Source organism: Myxine glutinosa, chromosome 13 (assembly GCF_964187855.1).
Source record: "Myxine glutinosa chromosome 13, kmMyxGlut1.1, whole genome shotgun sequence".
Classification (NCBI taxonomy): Eukaryota; Metazoa; Chordata; class Myxini; order Myxiniformes; family Myxinidae; genus Myxine; species Myxine glutinosa.
Genome location: NC_136273.1, coordinates 15,565,322 through 15,591,323, shown reverse-complemented (window position 1 = coordinate 15,591,323; position 26,002 = coordinate 15,565,322). Strand labels below are relative to the sequence as shown.

The 26,002-nt window shown below is 44.6% G+C and overlaps 1 protein-coding gene across 1 annotated transcript in view; it reads left to right on the top strand.

Moving 5' to 3' along the window:
- Window positions 1–21,564, top strand: part of EIF4G2 (eukaryotic translation initiation factor 4 gamma 2) — an 86,600-nt gene extending 65,036 nt beyond the window's left edge. The window contains exons 14-22 of the mRNA XM_068133833.2: window positions 3,496–3,597; window positions 3,697–3,822; window positions 3,922–4,023; window positions 4,226–4,441; window positions 4,560–4,818; window positions 4,959–5,163; window positions 8,070–8,278; window positions 19,472–19,593; window positions 20,704–21,564. Coding sequence (XP_067989934.2) covers window positions 3,496–3,597; window positions 3,697–3,822; window positions 3,922–4,023; window positions 4,226–4,441; window positions 4,560–4,818; window positions 4,959–5,163; window positions 8,070–8,278; window positions 19,472–19,593; window positions 20,704–20,781 — 1,419 coding nt within the window. The 3' untranslated portion in view covers window positions 20,782–21,564. The remainder of the gene's footprint in view (window positions 1–3,495; window positions 3,598–3,696; window positions 3,823–3,921; window positions 4,024–4,225; window positions 4,442–4,559; window positions 4,819–4,958; window positions 5,164–8,069; window positions 8,279–19,471; window positions 19,594–20,703) is intronic.
- The last annotated feature ends 4,438 nt before the right edge of the window (window positions 21,565–26,002 follow it).

Below are 26,002 nucleotides of genomic sequence, written 5' to 3'. Positions count from 1 at the left end.
TCTCCTCATTTCCTCTGTTGCCACTCCCAATTCCTGTAAACCCTCAAGGCCTGGTGTGAATTTCATATTTAGCTTTTTGATTTGTGGCAGTAGTCTCTGCTTGTACAATGTTTGTGTTAATCTTTGTAGAGGATTCATCAGATCTTTGAGTTTCATGAATGCATATTAAGGTTCCTGTTTGCCATTGCTTTTTCATGAAAACGGTTTCAGGTCTTAGTGATTTTTATGCCTCCGTTGACGAAGTCGCCGGAGGAATTATGTTTTCAGGTTGTCCGTCCGTTTGTCTGTCTGTCCGTGATAGGTTTTCGTTACCGCGATAACTTGAGAACGGCTGAAGGGATCTTAGTCAAACTTAGTGCATGTATGTTTAATGAGGTAGAGATGAACTGATTCGATTTTGGGGTCATGAGGTCAAAGGTGAGGTCATGTTAGGTAAAAATCCTGTTACCACAATAACTAGTGAACCAGTGATGGGATTCTGACCAAATTTGGTACACTTATGTCAAATGATGTAAAGATGAACTGATTTGATTTTGGGGTCAAGTGGTCAAAGGACAAAGTCTGTTATAAGTCTATAACTTGAACGGCTGAAGTGATCTCATTCAAACTTGGTACAGGTATGTATAATGATGAGATTAGCTGTTTAAATTTTGGGGTCAAGAGGTCAAATGTCACGTCATGTCAGGTAAAAATGTGATAACTTTGAGTACAGCTGAATGGATTTCAAGCAAACTTGGTACAAGTATTATAATGATGTAATAATGTGGGCAGAGGCATATTGGTCGACGTCATGACGCCGAAGAGTATCGTTCTAGTTTTAAACCTTAATAAAGATTGTTTCTAATCCAATACATTTTTAAAGTAAGCACAGCAAGGAAATTTATGTATAGATGCATGTGAAAACCCAAATATATTGATTGTAAAAGTTAGTCAGAATGACAAAATGTAGCTTTTTTTTATTTTGAAGAAAACAAAAAAAAATTGTAACTATTTCCTGGGGATGGGGTAGATGGATGGCCCTCAACATCCCTCAACACAGGTTCGTGTTCTGGATTATTTTCCTCGTTTTGCTTTGCAAAAGCTCACTGACGTGCCATATTTTATTTTTCCATTGGATCCCAGTGTGAAAGTACTCTTATTTTGGTCTTTTGGAGGAATGCACAACTATTCCTGTAACTTGTTTTGTGTTGACTTGTGGAACTACATAATTGGACCATCCTGACCCAGGCCCAATAACTTTCCTCACCTGTGATGGTTTCTAAGTAAGTCTGCAGCCTAACGGGAATCGGGTGGCCTTATTTCTTAATTTATTTAGGTATACATAGTCGAAGCTTGGGGAAGAGCTAGTATTAACAAGCGTTACGCCTAGGTACCCTGTCGGGGAAGTGATGTGAGTTAACAAAGTGGAAGACGCAGAAAACATGCTATGATATGATATTTCGCTCAAGGTTCAGATATACATGGAGGCGGCCATCTTGGATTTTGACGTGGCGACCCAATTTTCAATAGGGTTCATCCTTATGCCTCGATACACCTACACACCAGATTAGACGTTGGTACTTCGCTTATTTTTCAAGATATTTCGTTCACAGGGTTCAGACATATATATGGTGGTGGCCATCTTGGATTTTGACATGGCGACCCAATTTTAAACAGCGTTCTTCCTTGTGCCTAGATACACTCACACACCAGATTAGAAGTTGGTACTTCTCTTATTTTTCAAGATATTCCGCTCACAAGGTTCAGACATACATGGCATCAGACATACATGGCGGCGGCCATCTTGGATTTTGACGTGGGTTGCACCCACACATCAAATTCGAATGCGGTCCTTCGCTTATGCACGGACGGACGGAGGGGAAAACCATAGTCCCCCTTTCGCTCCGCAGTGCGACGGGGGACAACTAGTAAACTGAATGGATCAGAATGCAACGAGACAAAAAAAAGAACAGAGAGGGGGGGGAAACACCAACAGCAGAGCCTAAGGCCAAGACGAGGGGGGGGGGGAGACAGACAAACGATGAGTGTGGGAGGAATGGGGGGCAGCAGAGGATGCATGGGGTGGACCAGATGGATACAGAAGGAAATTCTCAGGAGGGAAACCTGGAAATTTGGAAGGATGAGGGATTGGTGTGGGAAGGTGGTTAACGAGGGTAGAAAAGATCATGGTTTTGGATTGAGGGTGATCTGAGATTGTGGAGAACACCTGTTTAGAAGACCTGGAGATAAGATTGAGATTGCAGAGGATGTGAAGGTGTTTCCACAGGTTGGGGAAAAAGAAGAACAAATGAGTGAGGGGGAGCAGTGATCCTGCATTTAGTTGGTTTCACCAGAGGGGGTTGATGGTAGAGTGAGGGGGAGTGGGACAAAGCACAGAAATACCTGAGGATGCAAGACCAGAAAGTAGGCCGCAGTAGACAGAGACCACCAACCAGTCTGCGATGAAGTGATAAACTCAGTTTTACCGTGGATGATTCCAATAATCTTGAAGGCCTTGGTTTCCATTTGTTTTTGGTTTTTGTATACAAGATCGAGGATCGTGTAAGAGCTAACATTAATCACAAAAAAACAAACTGACAAATGTAACATACGATAAAGGGAGCGGGAGACAAGATGGGGAGAGAGGGAAGCACACAAGTACAACAGTAGAGAACAGGGACTTCGGGAGATCTGTGGGAAGGGGAGGGCTTGGGGGGTTTGGGGGAGGAGGCATTTGAGGTGGGAGAGGTGTAAAACACATGGACACTGCTCGGACTTCCAGGAAAGAACTCGGTATTTCAAAAAAGTGGATCTGGGGTGAATTAACGGGGGTAGAAATCATCATGACATCATGAAAAGAAATCATGGCATCAAGCTGAGCAAGATGTGAGGTGGGAGAGCAGTTGAAAGAGGCGAGTTGAAATGCGGTTTGCCAACGAAAGATCATGGCTTATCGTGAGACCCAGGAGTTTGAATGACAACTTGCTCAAGAGGATTGTTCAGAAAGTAGATGGGGGTAGGAGGTTGCCAGACAGCCTTTTCGGAGAGAGACAGTGTGAGATTTGTCAGGATTGAAAGGCGTATTCCAAGTGTTAGACCAGTTTGTGGTTTTGAAGAGAGGGAAGAGGCTGCAGCTTGCCTGTCTGAAAGATTAGGAATGTCTCAGCACAAAGTGGTCAGCAAATAGATAAAGAGGGTTTTCCAGGGATTTGGAGCGATCATTGATGAATATCAAGAATAGGACTTGGTCCAGAACACTTCCTTTGGGCACTCCAGTCTTTACAGGGAGAGGAGATGAAAGGATTCCGTTGAGAGCCACATGTTGGCTATGAGAGTAGAGGATGTTGGTAAGCCATGTGTGGAGTTGGCATTGAGAAGGGGTATAAATGATTATTGAAACTAAAAAGACTAAAAAAAGGATTTTGACATTTTGTCGAGGCCGCTGATATAATATACCCTATTTGTACTTTTTTTTTGTTCTTATTTTGCTCCAATGCCTTTGTTTATTGTTTCCAGCTGGGTCCTGGCCTGTTCAACCTGCCAGGACCTCCCATTCCTGGTTCGAGTAAAGAGCTGCCAAATCGGTTTGGCAAGAAAGGAGCTCTTAATTTGGATGAGGTATGTTTGCAGTCGCTGCATGTCTACAGCTCCTCGATATCCTGTCAATTCTATCCTTTTTTGGTGGCTGATATCCGAGCGTTTGTCTCATATGTCCAGATAAGCTTGAGACCTGCCCAGTCCTTCCTGTTGTCACGCAACCAGACACCAAAGCTGCAGCCACAGATACCTACTATGATGCCACCGAGTGCACAGCCGCCACGTACCCAGACACCACCATCGCAGGTATTGCATGCAACTACCTGTCTTACCTGTCTAACTTGACTTTACTTCCACATACAGGCCCTGTCTAACTTACCTTAACCCTCCCTCTTCCACATACAGGCCCCGTCACTTGGCCTAAAGTCTGCTCCACCGCCAATCCAGGAAAAGCCACCAAAAAAGGAGAAAAAGGTGCCAACAAGAGAGGAACTTCTCAAACTGACGGTAAATTGTTCTGTCCGCCTGATTTCAATTTTTTATCGGGGTCAAGTAAGACTTGTGGAACAAATGACCTGAGGGTTCGCAATGTTCTGTAATGTTGAGATGCTTAACGGTAACAGTGCCCTTTTTATTTATTTAATTTTTTTTTTCCTGTCATGAAATAAATAACTATACAACTCTAATGTTTGTATCATTATGCTGTCAGGATGGCCTGATTGAGGAACTATATGGTGAGGGCAATGTAGAGGCTGCAACAGCTGGACTGAAGGAATTACCTGCACCACGGCCCTTGCTCCCCGAGCTGCTGGCCCACATATTAGCTAGCAGTCTCGAGCGGCCCGATGAGGAGAGAGAGCGTGCTTGTGTCCTTCTGGAAACTTTGCATAAGGATGAGGTCATCAATGGAGAACTCTTTGTGAAGGTTGGAATTGCCATATGTTGTATTGTGGTGTTTTGGGTACTTGAAACATCTATTTCCTTTGAATATTAATTTGTGATCCATGTCATTGGCACAACCCATGTAATTTTGTTTTTGGTAGGCCTTTTCGGCACTTCTGGACCACTGTGGGGAGTTGGAGAGCACCGTTCCACAGGTGAAGTCGTGTGCAGCGCAGCTTGCAGCCAGGGCTGTGGCCAGTGGTCTGGTGGGCCTGGCAGAGGCGGCTGGCCCCTTAGAAAACGGGCAGCACTTTCCACTCCTCCTGCTGTGCCTGCAGCAACTGGCTCGTTTGCGTGACCCTGACTGGCTCGCAGACACCTTCCAGGCATCTCGAATCAACATGACCAAGATGCTGCCTGGTAGGGAGTTCAGCAGAAGGGGGCTTTAGGTTTCTGAGGGTAATTTAACTGATATATATATTAACCTATCTCACCCTCTCTAATTTAATGTTTATTTTATTTTATAAATGTCTGTCAATTGCGCTTTGATATTCTATTAGAGTGTGACCAGTCTGCGGAGCGTATGGTGGAGATATTGGAAGAGAAGGGCCTAGCATTCCTTTTCCCTCTACTACACGTGGAGCGAGAGCTAAGTCGCCACCTAGAGTCTGACCCTTCACCCCCTGCTTTCTACAAGTGGGTCAAAGAGAATGTATCTGCACGACTGCACGGTGATCGAGCCTTCATAAACATCCTGGTCACTTGGTCAGTATACGACTTACCACTGCTACCCTTCCAGTTGTCTGACTCTTCCCCCACTTCTCTTTTTTTTTTGTACCTCCTGTCGCCACCGCTACCTTAAATATAAGGACCTTTAATGTAATAAGTAATAAAGGTCATTGAATTTTTTGTGTAATTCGTACTTTTCCATCTTGCCGAAAGGATGGTGTTTCTGGGTGCTTCACACTTTTAATACATTTTATTTTGTTTGACTGCTGATGTACCTGAATTCCGCACTTCTATCTGATAAATCATGAATTACTAAATAAATCTAGGATTAGATCTCCATCAATAGATAAGATGGGAGTTGTTTTTAGTGCCCTAAGGTTTCACCAGAGGACAGTTCTTCTTTTTTTTAAAGAGAACATCATGGGTCACGTGTCTGATCAAAGCGGGACATCTTGGTACCCGGTCATCACACTGCCAGCAGTTATAAAGTGGCAGTTCTGGTTAAAATTGTTTGTTCTTCATTCGTTCCACGTCACAGCTTCTGCGTGCATGTTCCCACGCATTTGAAGGACAATTCGACTTTGGCTACCTCATTGAATTTCATACTTTTGAATACAAGGAAATACAGGGAAGCTTGATGCAGGAGAAGTCCATTTGATTTGGCCCATCATGCCTGAACCTGTGTTGCAGTGAACTGTGTGTGAACCCTGTGTGAACCTGCACCTGTGTTGCATCAAAGCCACATTAATCCAAACGTGGTCTGACTACTGGGAGGGTGAGGGTGGGAGAGGTCCTGTCCACCCTCAATGGTGACTGCCATTTTTACATTGTATGATATTATTACGGACACGACTTATTAAGATGTTATGATGGGCCGAGCGGAATGGCCGCCGTGTTCGCACAGTTTACCCGATTACACTCGAACGTTGGCCGAATCGCGCTATGCTAAATCAATGAAGGAAAGGACACAACGGCTGGGTTAAATGACACGACACCAGGGGTACAGTTCTCAAGACCTCCGGAGGAGGATATAATATTGGTTATGCAGAACGGTTAGATTACACGGCACAGAGGTAAAGCACAGAAAGATGGGCACTTAGACACGGTCTTATCTTAGCCCCGACAGACCACAGACAAACGGGACAAGACTGACTCACACAGGGATTGATGGCAAGGAAGGGCAGGCAGTTGATAGCTCAAGGTGCACCTTGGCTCAGGGGCAGAATCGACCCGGTCCGGTCCAGAGATGCGGGTAGGTATCGTCGCGCTGGAGGTGGCGTCCTTTTCTCTTCAAGCTGAGGCGCATCTGACGTCACCTCCGTCTTCCTGCGCATGTCCAGCGGGGAGTGACACGCCCTCGGCTCGTTAGCTCCGCCCCAGATGGAATCGGTCCGCCGCTTCTTATTGGGTGCGGGGGGTTACCGGGCTCCGCCCTTGACGAGGAGCTGACAGTGAGCCCCTGCGTGGTAACCCCATTGGATTTCGAAGCACATGTTCAATGGCGGCTAACCAAGCCGGAGTGAGGACGCACACTCCCAGCGCCGCCGCCGCTGTTGTTGTTGTTGGTGTTGTTGTTCCATGAGGAAGAGATGCGGGGAGGTATTGGGAGGTCCTAAACTTGCTAACGGTGCCATACAATCACATTCTGGTGCAACGAAGAGTCAGAATTAATGGAAACGAGTCCTTAACTGACATAGACTAAGAATAACTAGCAAGATGTCCTATAGTTGTCTACGTGAGATGCGGTGAACCTGGGTGCGACATTTAATGGGGGAAAAAGGGGAAGGTCGGGGCTACAGAGTGTTGTTTACAGACAATGGGACTAGGGAATGGGGGATTGGGGATAGTTGGGGAGTATTGGGGAAATAGGGGAATATTTACAAGCGGATATGGATGGAGGCCAAATCCCATATCCGCAACAATATATTATATTGTATGACTACAAAATGTAAATGTTTCATGATATTTGTTATATTATATCACCTTTATCTATCAATATTGTTAAAATGAAGATCAAATAGCTGTATGTTGAAATATGTTGAAAACGTCAAAACTTTACATGGGGTGTACTTACTTTTTCACGTGACTGTATGTTTGTGGATATATATATGGGTTAACATATGCGGGCAAGTGGCAAGGGGGTTAACAAGGTTAATGCGGGCAACGGGGTTAACAAGGGGAGTTATTTGGATTGGCAGTTATTTGGATTCTTCTCCACTTGTAGATGATCTTCCGGACAGTCGAATGATTGATTTCAAATTGTTTGGAGATCTTTTTAAATCCCTTCCCAGACTCGTAGGCATCTATAACCTTCTTTCTGAAGGCTTCAGTGAGCTCTTTTGATCTAGGCATGGTGACGCCGCACACTTCAACAAAGAGCAAACTAAATGTCTGAGGTTTAAATGAGACAGGTTCCTCCAAGATCCTCTCTGACGATGTTCTAATCATTTGCACCTGAGCTGGTGCACCTGATTCTAATTTTAGGTATTTGAAGTGGTGATAAATGTAGGGGTGTACTTACTTTTTCCACATGCGAAATTTGCATTTATGTTTATTTAAATTATACAATGGACAACAAAATGTAAATGTTTCATGATATTTGTTATATTATATCACCTTTATCTATCGATATTGTTGAAATGAAGATCAAATAGCTGTATGTTGAAATATGTTGAAAAAGTCAAAACTTTACATGGGGTGTACTTACTTTTTCACGTGACTGTATAATGGAAAGATAAACTGATTGGAATATAGGGGAAAGAGTTCAACGGTCACGTCAGGTAAAAGTGTGATACTTGAGAACAGCTGAAGGGATTTAAATGAAACCTGGTACAAGTATGCGTTATGATTTAATAGTGTGGGTGGAGGCATATCGGTTGACATCGTGACGTTGAAATGTCTAGTTTATTTATTTATTTCTTCTCCAACCTCCCAACCTAAAGCTTGTTACATTTCATCACTGGGGAAACGAGTCTGGCTGATGGGTTTGACCCCACGGTAGCTCCCAACCGTGATGTCATGGAAAGAGAAAAGCAGCTCCTCGATTCCTTCCAGCCAGTACTGTGTCGTTTCCTCCACGGACGTGTTCCTCTTCAGCTCTCTGCCCTGTATGCATTGCAGGTTCACTGCCACCGACATTGCTTCCCCAAGGGTGAGAAAACCTGGTTGATTGTAATGGAGATAGAGTAAATGGTCTGAGTATTATTTTCAATGTCCACTAGAAGATAAGACCCGTCATTTCGCTGACGGGAATACCAATGTTATAAATTTTATGTATGCTTTATAAGGCGGTGTATAATCAGAAATACAATATATTACTGTTGCATGAATAAAATGGAAATGTTGAAGAAAAAAAGTATTGAATATAATACCAAGCGTTTTCTGAATATAATCGATCTGAGAAACTGGATTGAATATAATAGCAAGCGTTTTCTGAATATAATCGATCTGAGAAACTGGATTGAATATACTCACCTTTATTATAAGTGAAGAAGATGGAGGAGGAGTTTTTGTTTTCATGTAAATTGAAATCGGCCCATCTATCGTCACCTTGCACAACTACATCATACTGTTTTCAGATTTCCTAGCATCTGATTGATAAAAAGATGGCGATCAGAATTTATGGCCTGTTGTTGTTGTTGTCTATGTACGGCTTATAAATCCCTTAGTTGTTGACAGCCGCACAGTCGCATGTGGGCACACACACACAGGCCCACCGAGACCAAGCTCCTTTATTATAAATGCATGTACAAAGCAACTTGATCGGTTTATCTGGCTTTCTTTTTTGGGGCAGTTTTCTTCACGAACTTCAATATTCACTTTAAATTGCCAAAAATATTTTAATTTACAGGCACTTGTTACTTGTTACCTGGTGTGTACCCCGGTTTAGAATAGGTACACCGTATCCCTGCGTGTCGTAAGAGGCGACTAAAAGGGTTGGCGTCAGGAAGGGCATCCGGCCCTAAAAACATTGCCTCAAAAAGAGAACATGACAATTACAACTACATATGTGCAGGGTACAGCCTGAAGTACCCCGTGGGGGACCCCACTCCCTCTCGTCAAAACTCAAGGTGGGGAACCCGATCGAAGCAAGGGTGGAAATCATTCCATTTATGACGACCACACGTCTGATGCCCGACGTGGAGATCGGTTTCTGAGGTTTGGGACATGGAATGGAGGGACAATGACAGGGAGGAGAAGTGGTGGAAGTATTGCTCAGAAGAAGAGTGGAGATATGTTGTGTGCAGGAGACGAGATGGAAGGGAAGTGGTGTGAGAATGGTGAAGGGTAGGCAGTGACAGAAATACAAGTTTGTGTGGCAAGGGCGTGCATGGTGTTGGTGTCATGTTTTCTGAGGAGTTTGTAGACAGTGTGGTGAGTGTGACTAGAGTGAGTGATGGGTTGATTATGGTGAAAATGATGATTGGAAAGCTCTTGGTGAACGTCATCTCGGGATATGCTCCGCAGGTTGTTTGAAGCGATGAAGAGAAGGACAAGTTCTGGTGTGCAATAGAGAAGCTGATGGAAAACGTGAAAGATAAGGAAGTTGTTGTGGTAGGAGGAGACCCTAAATGGACATGTGGGAAGGAGTATGGACGGTTTTGAGGGAGTTCATGGGGGTTATGGATATGGTGTGAGAAATGGAGAAGGTGAAAGGATTTTGGAGTTTGGTGATGGAGCTGATTTGTTGATTTGTAATAATCAGTTCCAGAAAGAGGATAGTAAGCTTGTTACATACACATCAGGTGGGTCGACGACAATCGTTGACTACCTGCTGGTGCGTAGGCGAGACGGGGCACCTCCGGGACACAAAGGTGATCCCGGGGGAGGAGGCTGTTTCACAGCACCACTTGGTTGTCTGCGACAAAAGGGTGAAAGGTGCGAGGAGACCTCGGCGGGTGAAGTACCAACCGCGAATGAAGGTGTGGAGGTTGAAAGAGGTGACAGTGAGGGAGGCATTAAAAGAGAGGCTGAGTAGGGTGGAGGATGATGTGGGTGAGCTTGAAAGTGGTTGGATGTCAATGAAAGATAGTCTGTTGGGAGCCGTTGGTGAGGTATGTGGATGGGCAAAGACCATCGAGGCACTCAAACATGGTGGTGGGATGATGAAGTTGGAAAGAGGATTGACGAGAAGAGGAAGAAGTTCAAGGAGTGGCAGAAGGCGAAGGGTATGGGGGCAGAAAAGGCAGAGCATGAAAGTTATAAGGCAGCCAAGAAGGCTTCAAAGAAAGAGGTAGCAAAGGTGCAGGAGGCATGTAGGAAAATGTTCAGAGAACGCTTGGATTCGGAAGAGGGTAAGAGAGCGGTATTCAGGATTGCAAAGCAGATAGCGAAAGAGATGTGATGGGGGTGAGTTGCTTGAAGGATGAAGTGGGGCAAATCGTTGTGGACCCAGATGTAATTAAAGGAAGATGGAAGAGATATATGGAAATACTGTTGAATGCAGAGAATGAAAGGGATGGCAACATGGAGAGTAACCCAGTTTTAGGACCAGCAGAGAAGATAACCGAGAAGGAAGTTGAGGAAGCGATAAAAGCAATGAAGAGTAGAAAAGCGGGAGGGCCGACGGGAGTTGTGGGAGATATGTTGAAAGCAGCGGGAAGTTCGGGTGTGAAGAGAATGATAGAGATCTGCAATCTGGTGGCGAAAGAAGGCCGCATTCCAGTGGATTGGGAACTGAGTACCCTCGTCCCCCTATACAAGGGGAAAGCTGACCCTCTGGACTGTGGCTCGTATCGAGCGATAGTTATTGGAGCATGGAATGAAGGTATTGGAAAGGGTGTTGGAGAGGAGGATAAGGAAGAAAGGGAAGATTGACAAAATGCAGTTTGGATTTATGCCAGGAAGCGGAACGACAGACGTGCTTTTTATTGTGAGGCAGTTGCAGGAGAAGTACATGGAGAAGAGGAAGTTGTTTCTTGGGATTGTTGATCTGGAGAAAGCATTCGATAGGGTTCCACATGAAGTAGTGACATGGGCATTGAGGAAGTTAGGAGTGGAGGAATGGTTGATCAGAGTAGTGATGGCAATGTACAAAAGAGCACGCACAGCTGTAAGGACGAAGGACGGGAACGGTGGTGAGTTTGAGGTGAAGGTGGGAGTGCATCAGGGGTCAGTACTAAGTCCACAACTATTTGTAGCTGTGATGGAGGCGCTGGCTCGAAACATAAAGGAGGGTTTACCGTGGGAGTTGTTGTATGCAGATGATCTGGTGTTGATTGCAGAAAGTATGGATGGACTGAAGGAGAAGATGAACAAGTGAAAGGAATGTATGGAGACAAAAGGTCTGAAGGTGAATATCGGAAAAACGAAGGTGATGGAAAGTGGTAAAGCAAGTGGTAAAGCATGTGGTGAGGTGGAAAGAACTGGGAAGTGTCCGTGTGCTGTGTGCAGGAGTAGTGTCGGAGTGAATTCCATTCAATGTACAATGTGCGCTGAGTGGGTTCATCAAAAATGTAGTGGTTTGAGAGGGGTCATTAACCAGTGTGGCAGCTACATTCAAGTGTAAGGTGGGCACAGAGGGAGCTGCAGATGGAGGAAATGTTGAGTTGGATCTTGGAGACTGCGTGAAGCTGGAAGGTGTGAAAACATTTTGTTACCGAGGAGACATGCTGAATGGAGAAGGTGGATCAGACTCGGCAACGGTTGCTGGAGTGAGATGTGCATGGAAGAAGTTTCTGGAACTGTGTGGTGTGCTGACGAGGAGGGGAGTGTTGTTGAAGCTGAAGGGAAAGGTGTATGCTGCATGTGTGAGAAGTGTTATGATTTATGGGAGCAAGACATGGGTAATGAACGTAGAGCAGCAACGAAGGCTGGAAAGGGTGGAAATGTGAGTGGTTCGGTGGATGTGTGGAGTATCGTTGAGAGAGAGGAAGACAAATGATGAATTGCGAAAGATGATGGGAATAGAGCCTGTGATGGATGCTGTGAAGAGAAACAGTTTGAGATGGTTTGGTTTGGTCATGTGTTGAGGAAGGATGAAAGTGACTGGTTGAGAAGAGTGATGGAAATGAATGTAGAAGGAAGTAGAGGACGGGGAAGACCGAGAAAGACTTGGATAAAGATGGTCGAATAAGAAATGCCGGCAAGGGGGTTAACAAGGGGAGATGCAGAAAATAGGGCAAAATGAAGAAGATTGTCATGGGGACCGCAAGGCTAACCCCCGCTCTTGCAGGGAAAATGGCCTTAAAATGCCGTTGTTGTTGTACTTGTTACCAGAATACTTACCCTTGGACCTCTTGTTGTGAAGAATACATCATAGTTGGGATTGCTCCTTTGATGCTGTTGTACATCCATTGCACACACCAAACTGCAATGGTATTTATTTGGCAACCCTTTTTATGTTTTATTTTATTGGTATACAGAATCGATGAATGTCGAAGTAGAAGTGAATGAATGTGAATATCGTGAATCGACGAATGTAGAAGTAGAAAGGAAATGAATGTAGAAGGAAGTAGAGGACGGGGAAGACCGATAACGACTTTGCTAAAGGTGGTGGAAGAAGAAATCCGGGCAAGGGGGGTTAACAAGGGGAGATGCAGAAAATAGGGCAAAATGGAGAAGATTGTCATGGGGCCCGCAAGGCTAACCCCCTCTCTAGCAGGGAAAATGGCCTTAAAATGCCTGTTGTTATACAGAATCGAGGCTCGTGTGAGAGCTAATACATTGACCATGAAAACATGCACGGACACATAAAACATACAATGAAGGGAACGGGAGACAATAGGGGGAGAGGGAAGCACACAAGCACAACAAAAAAGAACAAGGACGTCGGTAGATCTGTGGAAGGGGAAGGGCTGGGGGAGGATGGAGGGGTACACGGTATAAAGCAAATGAACACGAGGAATTTCAGGAGAGAAGTTTGGGATTGAAAGAGGTGGATTTGGGGTGTGTTAACGGCAGTAGAAATGATCAAGGTTTTGGATGGGGGCAGATAAGAGATCGTGGTGAACAGCTGTTTTAAAGACCTGGAGGGATGAGGGATTGAAGTGGAAAATTGTTCCAGAGGCAGGAGAAAAAAGTAATGAAAGGGTGAAGGTGAGCAGAGAATCTTTATTTGTGGCAGTTTCACCAGAAGAGGTTTGCTGGCAGATCTTGTGCATCCTGTAGGAATATTTGGGGGGGGGGGGAGGGGGGCAGAGCACAGACAAAGCAGGGGGAGCAAGGCTGGAGAGGAATCTGTAGAAGACAGAAAGACCACCTACCTGGAGAGAGGGGCTTTCAGAATCGGCTTCATCGCGGGAGATGCCAATGATTCCGAATGCTTTGGTTTCAACCGTGTGAGGCAGGAGCACCAGCCCAGAGGGGAGAGCAGTATTCCATTGAGCTGTGGAATAAAGCTTTGTACGTGGTGAGCTCAGGTGTGCCAAGGAAGGACTTTGCACGACGGAGGATGTTCAGATGGCGACTGGCTTTGGGGTCAGCTTGGAAATGTGGTTTTCCCCGGAAAGATCATGGCAGATAGTGAGACCCAAAAGCTTGTGACAGAACTTCTTCAAGAGGATTGTTGAGAAAGTAAATGGGAGGGTTGTCCAGACGGTCTTTTCGGAGAGACAGTGAGTGCGAGATTTGTCAGGATTGAAAGACATGTTCCACTTTGACCAGTTTGTGATTTTGTCCAGGTCTGCAGAGAGTGAAGAGGCTGCTGCCTGCCATTCTGAGGGTTGAGATATGGAGCGGCAGAGAATGGAGTCATCAGCAAAATAGATGATTTTCTGGAGAGTCGGAGAGATCATTAATGAAGACCAAAAAAAGCACAGGGCCCTGAACACTGCCTTGAACTCCAGCCTGAACAGGAAGGGGAAAAGAGAATTCCATTCAGTGCCACACGTTAGGGTGCATCAAACGCCCCATGATTTTCAAAAAGTTGTTGTATTTTAATGTCTATTCCCTCAAATGTTACACTTGTTGGTAGAAGTATGTATGCAAAAAATAGATGAAATCAGAGGTGGTCCTGGGTGGCCACCGCTGACTGAAATGGTTGAGTTGACAGCTTTATAGTTGAGCAGAGTCTTGTAAAAGCACAAATCAAACCATGGGGCATTTGAAGCAGACTGACATATGAGCCACCAATCACAATAAATATAAACAACAAAAACAACAAACTCCTTCAGTTTTTTCTGTTGATGTTGTGTTGTTACAGTTCCTCGAGGTAGTAGAGAAATTTGCTCTTCAAGTAGGCATATTTTGATGGAATAAAGAATCTTTGACATCCACCTTGCTTTATGCATGGCCCCTGGTCTGTGGAGTGTTCCTTGTTTTGTGACATCATCATCGAGGACTACCTGGCAGAGTTGTGCCATTTCCTTGTAGTCTTCCCTACAGTATGAAGCGCTTGTGCGGATTGTGCTTAAAACCTTGTTTTTGCAGGATAAAAGCAGCTGTTGTGCATAGTCATTGTACATGGAAATGTCAATTTTGGTTAAACTTTCATTCTTTGCATGCGATATGCGTTCCCAATTCTTCTGGAATTTTTGGAACAAAGATACTTCTGGAGACTTTGATGCCTCAATTTTGAGAACGTCAAACACATGATCCAGGATTACCTCTCCAACATGATGGCGACATGCACACCACAGAAGAGCACGGTCCAGTTTTGATTGAATGGTAACACAGGCAGCTGTAACGTGTCCAGTGTTTGATGCTGTTGTGTCAAAACATAAGTTGACAACTGATTGTTTGCACTTCCATGAATGTAGATACGTGTAAGTGTGCTCGGCAATGATGTCACCTGATGACCTATCACTTCCAGGAGGATATATAGCCACCCCCAGTAGCTTTACATCAGTGGCATTCCCAACCAACACTGGCAATCTTTCTTCCTTGACATTCTTGTTTGTGAGCGTTGGTATCTGCTTGCCATCCCAGTGAAGTGTTGCAGCTGTTGGGGCGATCCAATTTTCTTGAATATCTTTGGCGATAGCACTTGTTATTGATCGTCGAGCCTTATCAGCAGTTGAGTACGACTTGGCCACACGACGTGGATCACCTCCTGCCTCTTGAATTACAGCTTTGGTGAGCGCAACCTGTTGAACAGGAGTTATGTTTAGTCGAGTAGCAACAGACACAACTGAATGTCTTTTCAGAATATCATGAGGAATAAAGGCAGATGTACCTGCATATGTTGATCTGTGGTGACTACGCTTCCTTTGAAACTCTGGAATCGCCTCTTCTTCAGTTTCTTCCAAGCTATCTGCAGAGTCACTATCATCAGAGCATACAGAACTAATTGTCATCTCTTGTACACTGGATGATTCATGACGTTCTCGTCTTGAAGCTTCCGCTAAGAGGCGTTTTTCTTTTCTATGATCTTTATCAACTTTCTTCTTGTCAACACCACCAAATGAGGCTACTCTGTCAGATTTCATTGACTCTAAAAATACTCTATCTTCCTCATTCTTAATGTTTGTCATTGCATCTTTTGTCCATACACCAAAGGTCTTATCAAGACGTTCATTCATGGTTTGCAACTTAGCCAAAGTGCTTGGAGATTCTCGGCGAGAAACAGGTATTTGACGCAATTTGTTATTGTCATTAAGAAGGTCAAGTATTAGTTTGCAGCATTGATGGTCTGAAAGCATAGGAATATTTGCTTTAGTGTAGAATTTTTTCAGCTGGATAAGGACGATGCTGGCAGATTTCCATTTCAGTGGCTGAGTTTGTTTGCCTTCACATATTTCTTTCTGGATGTACCACATCACGCATCGAAGAACCTGCCGGCAAGTTGGGAGGCGGACTCCTGTCAATGTACCATCTGCTTCTGTAAAAGCATTGCCAAGACCAAAAATGGCACTTGCTAATCTGGTCTTCTTATCTGCCATCTGAAAGAAAATAAAGGATATTATTAGACTACTAGTATGGGACCCACGATTAGACCTCCGATTTCATTCATGTAAAAATACAAACTAATTATCAAACCATCGTTTTTTGCATAAAATTGTTATATTTGTATTCCTCTCATCAAGACCTTCAATTTGATACCAAACATGACTAGGTTTGGGTGTAAAATAACAAAATCAAACATTTTTACATAGTGCGGCCCCGAAAATGGCCCTAAATATATAAATGGCCGGTGGCCACCCAGGACCACCTCTGATTTCATTTATTTTTTGCATACATACTTCTACCAACAAGTGTAACATTTGAGAGTAGACATTAAAATCCAAGAACCTAAGGGCGTTTGATGCACCCTACCACACGTTGACCGACCAGAGGTCGTCTGCAAGCCATGCTTGGAGGTTTCCATGGATACCATAGGAGGAGAGTTTGGTGAGCGGAGTCGGGTGCCAGACCGTATCGAAGGCACGTGATATGTCAAGGGGGACAGCTCTGATTTCCTGCTTGGCATTGAGTACCTCCATCCATTGTTGAGACAGCAGAAGCAGCATGTCCAGAGTAGAATGACATGGTCTGAATCCAAATTGATGATCTGGGATCAAGCCTTTGGAGAAGAGGAAGATTTTCATATCTGAAGCAATGATGGATTCCATGACCTTGCTGATGATTGGGAGCAGGCTGATTCAGCTGTAGTTGCAAGGATCTGTTTTTTGCACCTTTTTTGTGTAAAGCGGTAATGTTTGCTGATTTCCAAGCAGATGGCAGAATACCTTGAGCAAAAGAGGGTGAAGAGAACAGGGAGAGGGTGAGATCGAGCGGTGGAGAAGGATTTTCGGACCTGTGGGCTGATGCCATCTGGTTCAGTTGCAGAATCGGAGTCGAGGTTTGACAAACTTCTCCACCTTGTCAGGAGGAAAGGACACAGAGTCCAGGAGCAGCTGGGTTTGACTGGGTAAGGTGGGAACAGAGAGATGGGTTTGGGACTCGATATTTTGATGCAACCACAGAGTTGAGTTATTCAGCTTTTTCACGTGTGGTCAGCTGTGTTGCAGTTTGAGGTAAGGGAGGGGATGGAGAGGGAACAAACACCCGAAACAGATTTGACCAAACGCCACCAGGATTTGGAGGAGGGAGACAGGTTTGAGAGTTCAGTCTGAGAGTATAGAGATCGTGTTTCCTGGCACTCCTGAGGGTGGACACACACTTGTTCTGAGCTTGGTGGAAGGAACTGAGATTACCTTCCGTTGGATTTGCTTTCCATGAGGCGAAGGCAAGTTGTTTCACGGCAACTGCCTCACCACAAGATTCAGTGTACCATAGATGGGAGGAAAGGTAAGACAACTGAAGACGAGATGGGATAAATCTGTGCATGAGAGAGAGTAGTTTACTTTGGAAGAATTTCCAGTAAGAGTTGATGTCGGAGGCATTAGAAATGGGAGACCAGTCCAGATGATTGGCTGCTTGCAGACCGTGCCAGTCAGCCTGAGTGAAATGCCAGACTCGTCTACGCTGAGGAGGCTCTCTGAGAATGACAAGAGAGATATCCACTTTAACAAGCAAATGATCATATATCCATTTGGAGCAGAAGAATAGCAGCAGACATTTGCAGGGAAGGTTGTCATAACCAAGTCTAGAAGAGAAGATACTCCATTGACTGCGATCCGGGTCGGGAAATTGACAGATTGTGTCAGTTCCAATTGGTCGCAGAAGTCCTTTGCTGAGGTGCCATGGCTGGTGAGAGAGGTACCCACACCCAGCCAGCTGGCATGATGACAGTTGAAGTTGCCACATATGAGGAAGACAGAGTTGGGATGAGTGGATGGGCGTTGGTCCACGTTGTCAGACAGCGAGATGTAAATGGAGTCATCACTGTTTGGAGGACAGTGCAGAACACATGAACAAAAGGTGGGTGCTGAAAGGATGCACTTTCTTTCATTATTTAACATTGTGGTGCCCATTGCAATGTGCCCTTAAGATGTAAATAAATGGAGACTGGCATCACATGCAGATCAGATGGGGAAGGCAAACTATCCTGCCAAACATTCAAATGTGTGTTCAAAACGAACTCTCCGCCTTGAATAGTCTGTGGTGTTCACCTTTTGTTCGAAATTTAACCTCAGCCCCACTTTGGTTAATGGCGTTCCTTTTCCTGGATGTGTGTGTGAATGCTTGGTCTTTTTATATATTCATTTTATTTGAGGCATCACGATAATCTGATTCTGAGTAGAACTCCCCACCTTGTCATTCAGTATAAACAAGGATTGATCAAGTTTGGAACATCATTTATTCCTGTGTGGTGTCCCTTCCTCTTATTACTCTATGCACGTGAAGCGAAAAGCAGGGTTAAGCAATTTGTTCCTTTCCCCTCCGTCTATAAACGTCAGTATATGATTGAGGAACAACTTATTTAAATTGAATGTGTGTTTTGATCTCTAATGGGAACATGAATCGGAAAACAAACCTGCCATTTTACAGTACTTTGTCTCTAAATTCTTCTCAATCGCACATGTGCAGAGAGGAGTGAGATAATAACGAACGAATGTTATTCATTCTAAACATAACGTATTAATATTACATATGGGTAAGAGAACCCAAATGAAGAAGAAGAAACTCTATACCCCCATCATATTTGGAAATCGTGTCAACGACGCCACTGCATGGAGGCTGCCATATTTACCGGAAACTAACGAGTTTCATATGACTTTGTGGGTCTATTCGCCAAAATTAAAGGAAAAACAATTTTCATTTCTTGATATATTTTGTAGACTAGAAACCAATAAAGCCAACTAGGATAACACATCGGAGATTAAAAAAAATTAGTTTGTGTTTAACGTATGCTGGAGGCAATACCGAAAACTAACGACATTCCCTACACGGGTGATTGTCTGCTTATTTGAATACCTCATGATGGCACAGTACTGTACATATTTTTCAGTTATTTAGTTTTCTCCGGTTCTTCATTTTTTTTTTTTTGAGGCTTTGCCTAGTTCGTATTATTTTGTAATCTGTCTGCCTGTCTGGCAGTGAAACAAAAGTGGGAATCATTCCAAACAGAAAACGTACTCTTTAAGGATGCCAATAATGACAAACAGGCGCAACTAACTAATGTAATATGTTAGAGTGGTGTAATCGACACAGCATCAATGGCGGTAAATTCCGGAATTTATTTATTTGTACGACTTTTACAATCTTTATTTTATTTATATTTAATTGTATACTTGAACACTAGAAAGGAAATCGCCTTGTCACTCCAAGAAATTCCAGTTTAGCAGCACGTTGGACATGTTAAATAAGGTGGTGTATAACACTGCACAACGGTAGGAAACTTCCAGAATGTTTTAAACTATGTTCAATATCCTTATTTTATTCAAATTGAAGTATATACTTCAACACTGTGTGGGGTAATGTGTTCTAAGAATTATTGAGTTGAATTTTATTTTTTTAACAAGCGACGAACCCATCTTTCAGGATTTCTGTGCTTTAACCATCCCTGTGTTTGTGGACACAGGTATGTTGCTGCGCTGGTTCATCGCTCTGTATGACCTTGAAGTTGTTGAGGAAGAGGCCTTCCTTGCTTGGAAGGAAGATCTTGCTGAAGAGTTCCCAGGAAAGGGAAAAGCTCTTTTCCAGGTTTGTCATTGTTCTAAAATTTTAATTCCTCTTCAGCAAAATGCCGGTGGTGTTCTGTTTTCGGGTTGTCCGTCCAGCCATCCGTGCGCCTGTCTGTTAGCAGGTTTTTTTTTGGTTTTTTGTTTGGTATCTTACTATAATTCACCAAATGTCCGTCTGTCCGTTCGAAGGTACCTCAAAAACGGCTAAACCGATCGCAACGATATTTTGGGTGGGTAATCCGAGGACCCCCAGGAGTAAAATAGGCTATCTTGTTTTTCCAATTTTCCAAACACGATGGAATAATATTTACCGATATGAACAGTGATGTGGCTTTTGTTGAAATTCTAGGTACTAGGAGAGAGTAGATCGACTCCTGACGAACTCTTCCTATATAAACGTGCGGCTCCAAAGTAACACGGAAGCGTGTGCAAAGCGACTGAGAAACAGGTGTAGCGGCTGCTTCCATGTTAGATTCAGCCCGCACTCTTCACACACAAACGTGTGACAGAGAAAGACGTGCAGCGGCCGCTTCCATTTTGCAGAATTCAATCTTTTTTCAAAATGGGTGCCATGTACTGTTTAGATTTTGATGATTTGCGTGTGATATGATTCAACGGATGTTTATATGAATCGTTTAAAATTTAAAAAGCCTTCAATTTCTGATATTTTGCTTTTTTATTTGGGCTTCCCAATTGAAGGCCTGCCTGTAGGGTGGGTACCGTTGCTTGTAACGATAACTTGTGAACCACTGAAGGGATTTCAAACACACTTGGCACAAGTTCTGACGATAATACCAAGATGAGCTGGTTCAATTTTGGGTTCAAAAGGTCTAATAGGGGCTCAGTATTCATTTATAGTCATCAGCTGGTTCACATATCACTATAATGTACTAATTGACAAATAGTAAGTAGAGCACAGTACAAAGTTTGCTGGTTTATTTCACGTGAGCCTTTATTGAGATCAAACGTAACAGAGGGTTGACCTCTGACATGGGTGGAGGCAGATCCATTTCTATTTTTCAGAGGCAGGCAGTAAGTTCTATTTTCTAGTTTATTTGTCAATTTTAGTTGTGTTTTTAGACCTCCCAAATGTTTAAATTGACCTGCTATTTGCTTCTCAACTTGTCAGGTGAACCAGTGGCTGACTTGGCTCGAGACTGCAGAAGAAGATGAATCTGAGGAAGAGGACGATGATGCCGACGGATGACGTTGGGGAAATATTGAGGCAGAGACCAGGAGTATTGGGAATATTGTGATGAAGTATGACGGTTTCGTTGTAACAAACTTGGCGTCTGCAAGAAGGGTGTTTTAACTGTTAATGGGTGGCTGGGTGTGACTATCTGCACGTGTGCCTGTCTGTCTGTGTGCGCTTGCCTTCCTGTCTGTCTGCCTGTTTGTCTCTGTGTATGCATGTGCGTGCCTGTGTGCGTGCCCACATGACCCATGCTGTGGGTGTCCGTGTATGGCTATCCCCTTGTGCTTTAATTTTCAGTGTTGTGGTTACCAAAGGAAGTGCCGGTTTTGAACTGAATGTAACCACAATAATTACACGGATTTGGCCACTGGCATTAAACACTTCGATCAGTCTCCTCTCCAGTTTGTGCTTTTTAACCCCTTTTTTTTTTTTTTATATGCCGGCCACGGTCGTTGCTATTGGCATTGGATTTTCTCTCCACCTGAGCTGTTGTAAAGAAGCTATACCGTTGCCAGTGTTCCCACTGAACCCCCGGAACTTGGGACATTGCACGAGATCAGTGATGACTGAGCTCGTCATTAAGTATGGAAGCTGATCCAGGGGGTTGTTGTGCGATGGAAGGCAGTAAGCCAGGACAATTTTATCTGTGACTATTTGATTAAACTTTTTTTTTAATTTTTAAAAAGCATCATGCATGTTTGTGCCTCCCCTCACCCCTTACCCATTTAATTAGCAACTTTTGCCATCCGCAGTTTTGGCTCACGCTGTACCGAATAAACATCTCCTGCCTCACGACATTTGCTTTTAATTTCCTTTTAAAATAAGATGGACGTGAAAAAAATAAGTAATTTTTGGCAGTTGGTGTACTTTTTTATTTATTTTAATTTTTTGTAGCATGAGAAGCACCAGACTTGGAAAATATGTATTTTCAGGTTTACATGCATTGGTCAGCCTTGCACTGAGGGTTTGACCAACAGAACTCGTTCATTTCGCCTCACCCATTCCTGAAGGGAATAGAGTGCACCTGTGTGCACCTGTGCAGACCTATTTTAATATGGCACCACTGCGTGGCCTATTTTCATATTCTGGCCTCCAGCACAGATTGACAAAGGTGTCCAATTTAACCACAAGTTGATGGTTTACCTTGAATGTGGATTGTCTGTTATCCCCGCCCGACCGTGATTGTCTGCACCGCTGATGCTTTGAGGTGTGTGTGCTGCAAGGACTTCGGCCTTGACTAACGTGCCCAACTGGCCTTGACCACGGTTTGAGAAAACTATCAAATGACCAAATTAACCATGCCGTTTTTTGTTTAATGTTACCAGAACTTTATTTTGAATCTCTAATGTGCATGACGCCAAAGTTGGTCAATATTATTTCTGTTTTATTAGTTGCAAAATCCAAGATTTTTCAAGTATATTGGTCGGTCTGGTGCGTTATTCTGTCTGTTTTTATGTCAATCGCCTACAGGTCACCACAATTTTCAACCGATCGTCACAAAACTTCACCAAACGGTGAAGTTTGTCATGAAGAATAAGCCGATTGATTTTAAGGTCATCTTGAGGTCAAATTTCAAAAATTGCCATTTTTTTTTTCATCCAATTGACTTGAAAATTGAACGTTTGCATATTGAGTCACAAAATTGGGAAACCAACTATTTAAAGGTCAACTCGAGGTCAAACTTCCAAAATCATCAATTTTCATCTGAAAAATAATCCATTTTAATCTTCATGAAATGGACAATTTGATGTATCAATGGCAACTTTTTTTTTTTTTGGGGGAGGTGGATTATGCAAGTATCGTGCTCTGCATGACGGCTTATGTTTCTTCACCCTATGTATCTATGTTAACGGAACTACTCATCTCCAACTCGTCAGAAGTGTTCTGCATGTTCACATGCAAATTGACTCGGTATGATTATGTTAACTTTTGCTGTACGAAACAGTATGAGCGTATTTTCTTGGCGAATATGGATGTGGAAATTAATTACCCTGCGCCCGCGAAGCGAAAACGGGGTTAAGTATTCATGTACGTACGTGTCTGCATTTCAGTGGTGTGCTGTGGCAGCATTTTAAAAATTCCTTTTCTCGGCGACCTTTGGTCTGATATTAAATTTTCACCGTAGGAGGGCCTCTTCCTGTTGAATATTTTAGTGAATATTATGACCTCATAGGTCACGTGGTACAGGCGCCACCTTGGAAAAACATTATACTCCCAAACCACTCAATGGGAACTTGGCTTGTCAAGTACTCACCATGGGGAATAAGATATGTTGTCATTGGTGCCTTAATTATGACGTCATAATTCAACAAGTACAACACTTGATCTGATCAGTAAGAAAAAAAAAAAAATTCCTCCAACTCAATCCGATTGGCACGAAATTTTCAGAATATGAGCGGCTCCTGTGGAATTTTTAAAATCGTAATTATGACGTCATATGTCACTTGGTGCAGGCGCCATATTGGAAAAATCGAAAAAAGGTTGCACCTCTATCTGAAACAGCTCCATGGAAAAAAAAAAAAAAACGTGGCGCAAGTACTCCGATTGGCGAATAAGATATGTTAATGATGTCATCGGTACTTTAATTATGACGTAATTCGACAAGTACAACGCTTGATTCGATCAGTATGAATTTTATTTTTTTTCTAATTCTTGGTGCGATTGACACGATTTTCACCAAAGGAGGGCCTCCTGTAGAATATTTCAATGGTTACTATGATGTCATAGTTTGTGATGCAGGTGCCATCTTGGAAAAACTTCACACTATCTCTGAAACAACTCCATGGAAAAAAAATTGAAACATGGCTCATTGTCAAGTACCATGGGGAATAAGACATGTTGATGGTGATGTCATCGGTGCCTTCGTTATGACGTCATAATTCGACAAATGCAACACTTATCCATCCGATCATTATTTTAAAAAATTCAGCAACTGTTGGTCTGATAGACAGGAAATTTTCACCATAGGAGCACCTGCTTCAGAATATTTTAATGATAATCATGACGCCATAGGTCATGTGTTACAGGCGCCATCTTGGAAAAACCGAAAAACATTGCACCTCTATCTCCAAAACTGCACTATGAAAAAAATTGAAACGTGGCTCAGTGTAAGTAACTCCATATGGGGAATAGGTGTTAATGATGTCATTGGTGCCATAATTATGACGTTATAGCCGGCGAAGCCGGTGTTGTGAATGAACGCGTACGTATTATGTTGAAAAACCAGATTTTGCTGGATCCTTTGAGAATTCCAAGCTTTGACACACCAAATCACTCGATGGAGGCCGCCATCTTGCGGATGCGGAAGTATGCATAACAAATTGAGAAAAAGTTCAATAGGAGTTTGTTTCACCCGTCTTTGTTTGATTCACAATCTTATGCACCTCTAATTTGTAATTAAAATACTTATAAGACCAACCTCGTTCCCCGGGCCCGCACGGGCCTGGTTATCTTCAACGAAAATCGCCACCAAACACCGGAACCAATGAGATTCGAGCATTTGAAAAAATATTTCAAAAAAGCTTATTACCACATTTCGGAGGCTGAAAACGGCGTCAAATATTCCAAAATTGACGAAGAATTATTTTGTAGAAATCTCGCGGCCGTGGGGGATAGTTTTTCACGGCCAGAAATATCCGAAGTTGAGACGGAATTCACCGAATTAATCAAGAAGGAAATTCTATAAATTTTAATCTCATCCAGAATGCAAATGGTATCATTTTTAACTAGGTACGGTACCAACTACACCTACCTACTACCAACTACCTAACCTACTGATGCCATAGTGATGGGTAAAATAGTGGCAATGTGGCGGACACAAAAGCCCACTGGCGTGGTGACATCATCCCGCGCACCAAGTGGGCGGTGGCCACGCCCGAGGGGTAGGCGTGGCCTCATGATATACACCGGGCGCCCAGCCCGGAGCGGGCCAGTGTTACAGTGAGCTCCTACAATAAAGACGTTTATAAGTTACCGCTTGTCCGCTTCCTCCTTGCTCGCAAGCAGCGCGCGTAACGCCGCGCTTTACTGGTGACCCCCTCGACGTTGGATCTGCCGGAGTGATCCTTCCACACGCGACGCCATTGCCATGGCCAACTTCGTCAAACTTCCGGAATTTTGGGAGGCTCAGGCCGAAGTCTGGTTCGTCCAGGCCGAAGCCCAATTTCAGCTTCGGCGCCTCACCGGCGATGACACGCGCTATTGCCACGTCGTCGCCTCCCTCGGGCCCGGCACGGCCGCTCGAGTTGTGTCCGTCCTTCGCCACCCACCGGACGGCCACAAGTACGAGGCACTCAAGCGGCTACTCCTAGCCACGTTCGGCCTCACGGACGACGCACGGGCCGACCGCCTCCTGGATCTCCCCGAGCTCGGTGACACGCGCCCGTCGGTCCGAATGGACCATATGCTGTCACTGTTGGGCGACGAAGCCCCCGGTTCTCTATTCCGGGCGCTTTTCCGGCGCCAACTTCCAGCGCAGGTTCGCCTCGCGTTGGCCGGGACCGGGCTAACGGAACCCCGAGCATTGGCAGCCGAGGCGGACAGGTACTTCGCCGCTTCGGACACGCGGGCGAGAGTCGGCGTGGTCGTCACGGCCCTCGAGGCTGATGCTGCTGATGCTGCTGATGCTGCTGTTCCACAGCATCAGCTTCTACAGCATACGCAGCATGTTCCACAGCATCAGCTTCTACAGCATACGCAGCATGCGTATACGCACCTCGTGAACGCCGCCACGCCCCGCCCACCGCCGCGGCGAAAACCGCCACCGCGGGGAAACCCGCCAACTCCACCGGCCTGGCGGAGCCAGCCGCGCTCCTCCAGCTCCACCACCTGGTGCTGGTTCCACGCCAAGTTCGGCCACGAAGCTCGGCAGTGTCATCCGCCATGCTCCTTCAACAGGTCGGGAAACGCCCGGGCCGGCGCTCAATAGTGGCGATGAGCGCCGGCCGTTCGAGCAGCCTGCTGTTCATAACGGACACGTTCTCCGGGCGCCGTTACCTGTGCGACACGGGAGCGCAGGTGAGTGTCATTCCCGCCGGCACGTCAGACAAGCACGCCGCGGGTGGGGGCCCCGCGCTGCTTGCCGCGAACGGGACGCCCATCCGTACGTACGGAAAACGCCTCTCTCTGCTGTTTGGAGGGCAGGTTTTCCGATGGACGTTCGTCACCGCCGACGTGCCCATGGCACTGCTTGGCGCGGACTTCCTGTGCGCTAATGGGCTCCTGGTCGACGTCA